General features: G+C 61.8%; 1 protein-coding gene across 2 annotated transcripts; it reads left to right on the forward strand.

Annotated features, from left to right (window-relative positions):
- The first annotated feature begins 503 nt into the window (after positions 1 to 503).
- On the forward strand, positions 504 to 9,789 carry SLC44A2 (solute carrier family 44 member 2). Of its 2 annotated transcripts, none has more exons than XM_057407485.1 (22): positions 504 to 590; positions 1,165 to 1,213; positions 1,324 to 1,397; positions 1,520 to 1,604; positions 2,435 to 2,519; positions 2,896 to 3,012; positions 3,097 to 3,157; positions 3,464 to 3,587; positions 3,700 to 3,783; positions 3,938 to 4,050; positions 4,169 to 4,300; positions 4,390 to 4,489; positions 4,570 to 4,662; positions 4,782 to 4,866; positions 5,213 to 5,475; positions 5,559 to 5,653; positions 6,563 to 6,666; positions 6,790 to 6,863; positions 6,938 to 7,008; positions 7,147 to 7,235; positions 7,486 to 7,570; positions 9,632 to 9,789. In XM_057407485.1, exons 1-22 carry the CDS (start codon positions 554 to 556, stop codon positions 9,736 to 9,738), a joined length of 2,127 nt encoding a protein of 708 aa, XP_057263468.1. In that variant the 5' UTR covers positions 504 to 553; the 3' UTR covers positions 9,739 to 9,789. The 2 variants fall into 2 exon arrangements, with proteins under 2 accessions (XP_057263468.1, XP_057263467.1); XM_057407484.1 differs by lacking the exon at positions 9,632 to 9,789 and adding an exon at positions 8,474 to 8,606.
- The last annotated feature ends 500 nt before the right edge of the window (positions 9,790 to 10,289 follow it).

Below are 10,289 nucleotides of genomic sequence, written 5' to 3' on the forward strand. Positions count from 1 at the left end.
GAACGGGATCGGGAACGGGAACGGGTAGAGAAACGGGATCGGGATAGGGAACGGGAAGGGGATCGGGAAGGGGATCGGGATCGGGAAGGGGATCGGGAACGGGAACGGGAAGGGGATAGGGAACGGGATCGGGAACGGGAAGGGGATAGGGAACGGGATCGGGAACGGGAACGGGTAGAGAAACGGGATCGGGATAGGGAACGGGGAGGGGATCGGGAACGGGATTGGGAACGGGAAGGGGAAGGGGAACGGGATCGGGAAGAGGAAGGGGAACGGGAACGGGAACGGGAAGGGGAACGGGAAGGGGAACGGGAAGGGGATGGGGAAGGGGATCAGGAACGGGATCGGGAACGGGATAGGGATCGGGAACGGGAAGGAGAACGGGAAGGGAATCGGGAAGGGGAACGGGAAGGGGATCGGGAACGGCGGCCCCGACCCCTACGGTTCCCGTTGCGGCTCCTTTAACGCCGTTGACGTTACCGGACGGGAGGGGAGGGGGGGGGAACGGGCACGCCCAGGGCGGAGCGTCCGGAGCCGAGCGACGGCGTTGGCAATGGGGGGCCATGGGGACGGCTACTACGGGAAGCACGGTAGGGACGGGGGGGGGGCCTGTGGGGGTCCCGGTGTTGGGGCGGGGGGGGAACGGGAACGGGAACGGGAACGAAACCGAAAGCGTTCGTTTGGGTCCGGTTTTGGCCGCCCTGGAGCCGGTGTAACCGGTAGCGCGGCGTGGCTGCGCCGTGGGGAGCGATGGGGCCGGACGCGTTCGGGCCGGGGCTTGGCTCCGAGCTGGGGGTGGGGGGGGATCCCTGCACCCCCCCCCAAAATCACCCGGAAGTGGAACCCCCCTAAAGCCCCCCCCCGCTCCCTCCTGGCTGGGTTCCCACCCTATAAATAAAGCCGGGATGTGGGATCTGGGGCTGGATTCCCAGCATTCCCCCCCCCGCGCTGCTCCAATGGGATCGGGGGTATCCCAGGCAGTGTTTACATTGGGAAGATGATGGAAGTGGGTTTTCCAATGGGAATCCTGCTCCCGGAGGCCGCTTCCCTCCGGATTCCGGCCCGAGCGTTGGGTTCCCTGCTGAGGAGGAGGAGGAGGAGGAGCCCCCTTCCTCCCCATCCATCCCACCCCTCGTTGTTCCCATTCCCAATGCGCTTCCCTAGGGACGCCGCAGAAGTACGACCCCACCTTCAAAGGTCCCATCTACGACAGGTAAAGAGCAGAGGCACCGTGATCCCTCTTCCCATTCCTGTTCCCGTTCCCGTTGCTGTTCCCATTCCCGTTCCCATTCCCATTCCCAACGCTGCTCTTCCCTATGGCAGGGGCTGCACGGACATCGTCTGCTGCATCCTGCTGGTCCTCGCCATCGCGGGCTACGTGGTGGTGGGCATCCTGGGTACGTGGGGAAGGGGGGGGGGGCTGAGCCTCCGATGGGGATGGGGAGGTCTCCATGGGGAGATGTGGGTCCAAGGCCCATGGGGATGACCACGACCGCCTCTTCCGCTTCCCCACATGCAGCCTGGAGCTATGGGGACCCCCGGAAGGTGATCTACCCCACTGACAGCCGCGGGCAGTTCTGCGGGCAGCAGGGGACCCCCAATGAGTACGTGGCTGTGCCCCCCTGGGTATCACATCCCCACTGCCCTCCTGGGTACCACATCCCCACTGCTCCCCTGGGTACCACATCCCCACTGCCCTCCTGGGTACCACATCCCCACTGCCCTCCTGGGTACCACATCCCCACTGCCCTCCTGGGTACCACATCCCCACTGCCCTCTTGGGTACCACATCCCCACTGCCCTCCTGGGTACCACATCCCCACTGCTCCCCTGGGTACCACATCCCCACTGCCCCCTTTGGGTACCGCATCCCCACTGCTCCCCTGGGTACCACATCCCCACTGCCCTCCTGGGTACCGCATCCCCACTGCCCCCTTGGGTACCACATCCCCACTGCCCCCTTGGGTACCGCATCCCCACTGCCCCCTTTGGGTACCACATCCCCACTGCCCTCTTTGGGTACCACATCCCCACTGCTCCCCTGGGTACCACATCCCCACTGCCCCCTTTGGGTACCGCATCCCCACTGCCCCCTTGGGTACCACATCCCCACTGCCCCCTTTGGGTACCACATCCCCACTGCCCCCTTGGGTACCACATCCCCACTGCCCCCTTTGGGTACCGCATCCCCACTGCCCCCTTGGGTACCACATCCCCACTGCCCCCTTGGGTACCGCATCCCCACTGCCCCCTTTGGGTACCACATCCCCACTGCCCCCTTGGGTACCACATCCCCACTGCCCCCTTGGGTACCACATCCCCACTGCCCCCCTTGGGTACCGCATCCCCACTGCCCCCTTGGGTACCACATATCCATCCCAGGGGGTCCGGACAGTGCATCCCTGTTCTATGTGGGTGCTGCTTTGCTTTGCAGGGGGAAACCTTTCCTCTTCTACTTTGACATCGTGAAGTGTGCCAGCCCCTTGGTGCTGCTGGAGTTCCAGTGCCCGACCACCCAGGTATCGACCCAGCTCCCTCGGGATGCTCCGGCTCCTTGGGATCATGGGATGGGTTGGAAGCATCCTTAAAGCTCATCCGGTTCCATGGGCAGGGATGCCTTCCATTTGAGCAGGTTGCTCCAACCTGGCCTTGGTGGGATGGGGCATCCAAGCCTTCTCCCTTCAACCCATCCCAGTGTCCCGCTGCCCTCATAGTGATGAACTTCCCATGATCCCATCTTCATCTCCCCTCTGGCAGGTTAAAGCCATTCCCCTTATCCCATCCCTCCATCCCTTGTCCAAAGCCCTCTCCAGGTTCCCTGTAGCCCCTTCAGGAGTGGAGGTGGATCCGGAGCTCTTCCAGCTCTCCCAGCCCGTGTCCTCCTCTCCTTCCCAGATCTGTGTCAGCGAATGCCCGGACAGATTCCAGACGTACCTGGATGCCTCCCACTCATCCCAGGGGCTGGAATACTACCGCAGGTTCTGCGTGCCCGAGTTCACAGGCCTGCAGAAGGTGGGTCCACGGGACGGTGTCAGCTTTCCCATGGGGTCATTCCCACCCACAGCGCTGACATCCATCCCGTCCATCCCCATCCAGGATCCCCTCCGGGTGTTGGCGGACAAGGAATGCCCGGCCGTGCTCATCCCCAGCACCCCACGTAGGTCTGGAGGGCAATGGGGCTGTAATGGGGCCATTCCAGTGGGGCTGAGGCTCCTGGTGGGGGGTTCCAGGGATCCAGTGGGGGGTTGTGGGTCCGGGAAGGGGTTTGGACCCTTGTCCTGAGGTGGGTAGGTGGATGGATGATGGATGATGGATGGATGATGGATGATGGATGATGGATGGATGATGGATGGATGATGGATGGATGGATGATGGAGGGATGGATGGATGGATAATGGAGGGAAGGATGGATAATGGAGGGATGGATGGATGGATGATGCCGCTTTTCCCCCTCTATTCCCAGTGGCGCGCCGATGCTTCCCGGCCATCCAAGCCAAGAAGGGAGTCATCATGGTCGGCAACGAGACCACCTACAACGATGGCCACGGCCAGCAGAGGAACGTCACCGACCTGCTGGAGGGAGCCAAGTGAGTCCATCCCTATGGGCTGGATGGGGCTTGGAGCCCCCTGCTCCAGTGAGAGCTGGAGGAGCTTTGGGATCCCTTCCAACGTGGTTCTATGGTGGGTTTGTGCTTGCAGGAAAGCCAATGTGGTCCTGGAGGCCAGGCAGTTGGCCATGAAGATCTTCGAGGACTACACGGTCTCCTGGTACTGGATCCTCATGTGAGCATGGGATGGGAGATGGGGCGGGATGCTCTGGAGCCCCTCATCAGCAATTCCCGTTTCTAAGGCACCCTTAAAGGTTGGGATGGGGAAGGACCGGAGCTGAGCGCCGGGGGGATGCTGTGCTTGATGCGCCGCTGCCTTCCTCCCGCAGAGGCCTCGTCATCGCCATGGTGGCCAGCTTGGTCTTCATCGTCCTGCTCTGCTTCCTGGCTGGGATCATGGTGTGGGTGATGATCGTGATGGTGATCCTGGTGCTGGGCTATGGTGAGCTTCTCCATGGCACTGGTGCTCATGGAACTCCACAGGCTCCTATGGGAGCGTCGGCGTTGGTCGGGCGCCGAGCGGAGCCTTCCAGCATCTTCGCTTCCCACTTTTCCACCAGGGATCTTCCACTGTTACCTGGAATACGCGAAGCTGAAGGGGGAAGCGGGCTCGGACGTCTCCCTGCAGGACCTGGGCTTTCAGACCGACCTCCGTGTCTACCTGCACCTGCGGCAGACGTGGCTGGCCTTCAGTGAGTGCCCCCTTCCTCCTCCTCCTCCTCGGGATGCAGGGATGGGCGCTCGGCGGAGTGGTACCCAAGGCGCGCCTTGTCCCCGGCAGTGATCATCCTGAGCATCCTGGAGGTGCTCATCCTGCTGCTGCTCGTCTTCCTGCGCAAGAGGATCCTCATCGCCATCGCGCTCATCCGGGAGGCCAGCAGGTCCGAGGACACGGGGATGGGCTCGGGCTCCCGCCGCCAGGGACGGGACTTTGACCAGGGTTGGGCCGTGTTCCCGGCAGGGCCGTCGGGCACATCATGACGTCGCTGCTCTTCCCCTTGTGCACCTTCTTCCTCCTCTGCCTCTGCATCGCCTATTGGGCCAGCACCGCCGTGTATCCTTCCCTCTTCCTCCTCCTCCTCCTCCCGGGAGCATCGGGTTGGGATTGACCCCGCACCCCGGTGCAGCGGGCTCCGGCACTGAGGTCCGTGCGCTCCTTAGCTCGCCCCACAGCTTCCTCTCCACCTCCAATGAGGCCGTGTACAAGGTGTTCGATGAGGACACGTGCCCCTTCGCCGGCCGGACCTGCACGCCCGAGGTGCGGGCCCTGGGATGCACGGGTTGGGGTCCTGGCATCTTCAGGCTCCTCCAATTCCAGCCCCCTGGAACACCAGCGCCGCCTTCCATAGGGTGCTCCAGGCTGACCCCATCCCAGTGAGGAGCATCCCAAGGTCCCATCTCCATCACCCCTCCAGCGAATGGGTCGAAGCCATTCCCATTGCCCCATCCCTCCATCCCGCTCTCCTCTACCCCCTTTGCCCCCCTTGGAGGCGATAGCTCCAATCAGAGCTCCAACATCCCCTTCCAGGAAGCAGGAAAAGCTCTTCCCAAAGCCAAGCCCCCCATTGCGGGGACCCCGGTGACCAACCTCTTGTCCTCCCTAGACCTTCAACACGAGCAACGTCACCAAGCAGTGCCCCAGTGCCCAGTGCCTCTTTGCCTTCTATGGGGGGGAGACGTCCTACCACCGGTACCTCATCGCCCTCCAGTTCTTCAACCTCTTCATGTTCTTCTGGCTCGTCAACTTCGTCATCGCCTTGGGCCAGGTGACGTTGGCCGGAGCCTTCGCATCCTATTACTGGGCCTTCAAGAAGCCCGAGGATATCCCGGCATTCCCGCTCTTCTCCGCCTTCGGCCGCGCGCTCCGGTAGGGTCCCTCTGGAGGAGGAGGAGGAGGAGGATGCTCCTTGAGGGTTGGCCCATTCCCTAAGCAGGGGGGTTCGCCCCCAGGTACCACACGGGCTCCTTGGCCTTCGGCTCCCTCATCCTCGCCATCGTCCAAGTCATCAGGGTCACTCTGGAGTACCTGGACCACAGGTTGAAAGGTACGGGAGGGATGGAGGAGAGGGATGGGGTTCTGGGTGCCACGGATGCTCCCATGGCTCCCGGGGCCGGTGGGCGTCAGCGGTCCAAGGGAGGAGGGGGGTTTTCCTTGGAGGATGCTGTAGGGGTGGGATGCGGCTGCTGGACCGATTCCTGCAGTCCTGTGGGTGTCCATAGGGAAGCTCATGCCTGGCTGCAGGGCTCTGCTGGTCCCCCAGTGCAATCAGCACAAGTGTGGGTCCAAGGGTGTGCACCTATGGGGCTCATCCCAGGGATGTGGAGCATGGGGTGCAGGTGTGGAGGCAGGGATGGGGCAGCTGGAAGGGGACCGTGGGATGCAGGGATGGAGGCAGTGATGGGATGCAGGGATGCAGGCAGTGATGGGATGCAGGGATGCAGGCAGTGATGGAATGCAGGGATGCAGGCAGTGATGGAATGCAGGGATGGAGGCAGTGATGGGGCAGCTGGAAGGGGACCGTGGGATGCAGGGATGGAGGCAGTGATGGGATGCAGGGATGGAGGCAGTGATGGGGCAGCTGGAAGGGACCATGGAATGCAGGGATGGAGTCAGTCATGGGATGCAGGGATGGAGGCAGTGATGGGGCAGCTGGAAGGGACCATGGGATGCAGGGATGGGGTCAGTCACGGGATGCAGGGATGCAGGCAGTGATGGGATGCAGGGATGCAGGCAGTGATGGGGCAGCTGGAAGGGACCATGGGATGCAGGGATGGGGTCAGTCACGGGATGCAGGGATGGAGGCAGTGATGGGAGGCAGGGACGGAGGCAGTGACATGAGGCAGGGATGGAGGCAGTGACAGGATGCAGGGATGGAGGCAGGGATGGGGCATCTGGATGGGGACCGTGGAGACCTTGACCTTGCTCCCATCTCCTGCTTTGCCTCCTCTCCCAGCTGCAGAGAACAAAGTGGCCAAGTTCCTCCTGAGCTGCCTCAAATGCTGCTTCTGGTGCCTGGAGAAGTTCCTCAAGTTCCTCAACAGAAACGCCTACATCATGGTAAGAGGCTCCAAAGGGTGATGGATACAAGGGGGGGGGGGAGGATCTCAGCCTCCGTTGGATTGGGAACCAGATATCCAAGGGGCTGGAATGGGGTGATGCTTTCCCCCCCCGACCTTCCAGATCGCCATCTACGGCACCAACTTCTGCACGTCCGCCCGCAACGCCTTCTTCCTGCTGATGAGGAACATCATCAGGTGGGTACCGCGGGATGCAGGCGGCGCGGGAGCATCCCGGCCCGGCCCGGAGCTCATCCCGGCCCTCTTCCCAGGGTGGCTGTGCTGGATAAAGTCACGGATTTCCTCTTCTTCCTCGGCAAGCTCCTCGTTGTGGGAAGCGTCGGTAAGAGGGGGAGTTCCTCCCCTTCCGCTTCCCAGCACTCGGCTCTGTGCTTCCCATGGGATCGAGCCTTTCCACCCCCCCCTTTACACCTTCCCTGCCTGGCATTCCCGTGGCCATCTCCATCCCTTGCTCCGCCAGGAATCCTCGCCTTCTTCTTCTTCACCCATCGGATAAAGCTGGTCCAGGACACGGCGCCGGCCCTCAATTACTACTGGGTGCCTATTCTGGTGAGCTCCTTCCTCATCCCTTGGGATCAATCCCAAACTGATCCTTAACCCAGTCCAGTCCCGCGGGAAGCAACCCCTTTGTCCCCCCTCATCCTGCCCCCCCCCCCCGCCCCCATTGCATTGTCCCGAATGGGGCTGCTCGTGTCCCCCCACCCTCCTTTCCCTTGGGAATGCTGGATCCAGTGGGATCCCCCCTTGGTGGATGCCAGGGGATGATGTGACACCCCCCCCCCCCAAATCCCTCTTGCAGACGGTGATCGTGGGCTCCTACCTCATTGCCCATGGGTTCTTCAGTGTCTATGGGATGTGCGTGGACACCCTCTTCCTCTGCTTCTGTAAGTGCCATCCCCGTGGCTGCGGGCCCGGAGCTCCCCATTCCCTGGCCTCCCTTCTCCCCCTCCTTTGCCTTTCCTGGCTCCTTCCTTCCCTCTGCCTGTCCCTGGCGCTCCCGCAGGAGCTCTCGGTCTTTCTGCTTTGGGGGAACCAGACTGGGACTAACTTGGACTTCTCCTTCTCTCTTCCCTCTCCTCTTGCTGTCTCTCTCCCTGTTCTCCATCCTCTATCCCTGCTCTTTTCCATGTTCTTCATCCTTCATCCTTTCCTCTCTCCATGTTCTCCATCCTTCATCCCTGTCCTTTTCTGTGTTCTCCATCCTTCATCCCTGCCTCTCTCCACTTTCTCCATCCTCCATCCCTGATTTTCTCCACCTTCTACATCCTCCATCCCTCCCCTTCTTCATGCTCCATCCCTTCCCTTCTCCATCCTCCATCCCTGCCCTTCTCCATCCTCCATCCCTTCCCTTCTCCATCCTCCATCCCTGCCCTTCTCCATCCTCCATCCCTTCCCTTCTCCATCCTCCATCCCTGCCCTTCTCCATCCTCCATCCCTGCCCTTCTCCATCCTCCATCCCTTCCCTTCTCCATCCTCCATCCCTTCCCTTCTCCATCCTCCATCCCTTCCATCCCATCCCTGCCCTTCTGCATCCTCCATCCCTGCCCTTCTGCATCCTCCATCCCTTCCCTTCTCCATCCTCCATCCCTGCCCTTCTCCATCCTCCATCCCTGCCCTTCTCCATCCTCCATCCCTGCCCTTCTCCATCCTCCATCCCTTCCCTTCTCCATCCTCCATCCCTGCCCTTCTCCATCCTCCATCCCTGCCCTTCTCCATCCTCCATCCCTGCCTCCCGCCCCTTCTCCCTCTTCCCCATCCCGGCCGCTTCTCCCGGGGCTTGTGGCAAGGCGAAGACCTGGAGAGGAACGATGGATCCCCGGAGCGGCCGTTCCTCATGTCCCCTGAGCTCCGCCGGATCCTGCTCAAGGGCAGCCTGGAGCCTTCCCAAAGCCCCGAGAGCCAGGGCTAAGGAAGGAGGGGGGTGGTCTGCATCCCGTCTTCCTATGGGATGTGCTGAGCGCGATCCATAGCTCCCACCCTGCTCCCATTCCTCACCCTGCTCTTCTTTGGGAAGAGCTGCCCATAGGAGGATGCAAAGCTGCTGCTTCTGAGCTTCCGGGCCCTCATCACCGACTCCGTGCCTTGTGCCCATGGGATTGGGAAGCGGAGCTTTCCAGCATCCCAAGTCCGGGATCCTTTCCTTGCCTGTCTGCTGGTGCTGCAGGGCCGTGCCCACACGGATCCCCTCTTCCCAGGCCACGTTCCCATCCCTCCCGGAGCATCCGGAGGCGTTTTCCCAAGGGCTGGAGCTCTGTTGGATGCTTTGGGATGGGTTGAGCCGTGGTCCGAAGCGCTTGGTCCTTATGGCGCGGAGCCGGGTCTGGAGCGCTGAGATTGCTCCGGAGAGGATGGGAACGGCGTTCCCGGCATTCCCAAGGGATCTCCGCTCACTGTTGAACCTTCCTGCTGCCCACCCCCCTGGATAAAGCCATCCCATCCCTCCCCCCCAGCTCTCTGCTTCCTCCTCCATGCTCTTTATCATCACCCAATCCCAATCGGAATCCGAGCTCATCCAATTCCAACCCCCTGGAACACCAGGGACCCCTTCCCATAGGGTGCTCCAAGCTGGATTTGAACAGGGATGGGGCATCCCCACCTTCTCCCAGTGTCCCACCATCCTCACGGGGAGAACTTGAACTTGTGCCTCCGACCCCATCCCAACCTCCCCATTAGAAGATTCCCTTCTCCCATCCTTTATCCCAAGCCTTTCCATAGGCTCCAGAGCTGCTCCATGGCATCCCTATGCGGGGGGGGGGGGGGGTGCACCCCTGGTCCTCAGCAGCACCCATCAGGAGCTATGGGCTCCTCTCCTCCTCAGGCACCAAATCAGCGTCTCTGTGCCTTTAAGAGCTCCTTAATGGGGATGTGGGACCCCCCCCCATCCCAACCTATGGGTCTGCCCCCCCCCGCCATGTGTGGGGCAATGGGGGGGGTTCTCTTTGCAGTGGAAGACCTGGAGCGGAACGATGGCTCGGCCGAGAAGCCTTATTTCATGTCCCCTGACCTGAAAAAGCTCCTGAAGAAGAGGAACAAAATCCCTCAGGATGCGTAGATCCTCGTCCCGTCCCGTTCTTCCCATCCCTATCCTTGGAATGAACCCGGAATTCCCATCTTTTCTGGGGGGGGGGGGGGGGGTGTTGCTGCGGGATGGATGCTCCTAAAGATGCCACCTGGAAGCCTTGGGGATGCCAAGCCACGAGCATCAGCGGTCCAGCGCAAGCACTGCGCTATGGGGTCTGGCTCCAGCTGGGCCGAGTTCCGGCTCCCCATGGAGTCAATCCATGGAAATCCCGTTGGGATGGGTGCTTCCCATTGGGATTGCTGCTTCCCATTGGGATTTCTCTGCAGCCACCCCCCAAGTCTTGTGTTGCCGGTGGGGATTCCTCGCCGGGAGGAGCAGATCCTGCGGAGATCCCTTTGCTTCCCTGCTTCACCCCTTTAGATAAGGAATCCTGATGGGAATATCACCCGGGAATGCTGGAGGTGGACGGGAAAGCCGCCTCCTTTAGCACTGATTCCTTCCCATTCCCGCATTCCCACACCTGATCCTGTAGAGCAAAGCCTTTCCCATCCGCGCCCCGATGCTCGGGGATGGGCGCTGGG

The sequence above is a fragment of the Pezoporus wallicus genome, unplaced genomic scaffold (genome assembly GCF_028554395.1).
Source record: "Pezoporus wallicus isolate ANWC-B61680 ecotype Strahan unplaced genomic scaffold, APGP_CSIRO_Pwel_v1 contig_9337, whole genome shotgun sequence".
Taxonomy (NCBI): Eukaryota; Metazoa; Chordata; class Aves; order Psittaciformes; family Psittacidae; genus Pezoporus; species Pezoporus wallicus.

Bases quoted from the DNA above. Each gene is read 5' to 3' on its own strand.
- SLC44A2 (XM_057407484.1), top strand. From the start codon at position 554: ATGGGGGGCCATGGGGACGGCTACTACGGGAAGCACG. The intron at 3,784-3,937 runs GTGAGCATGGGA...TTCCTCCCGCAG, and splicing joins TCCTGGTACTGGATCCTCAT to AGGCCTCGTCATCGCCATGG. The intron at 6,864-6,937 runs GTGGGTACCGCG...CCCTCTTCCCAG, and splicing joins CTGATGAGGAACATCATCAG to GGTGGCTGTGCTGGATAAAG.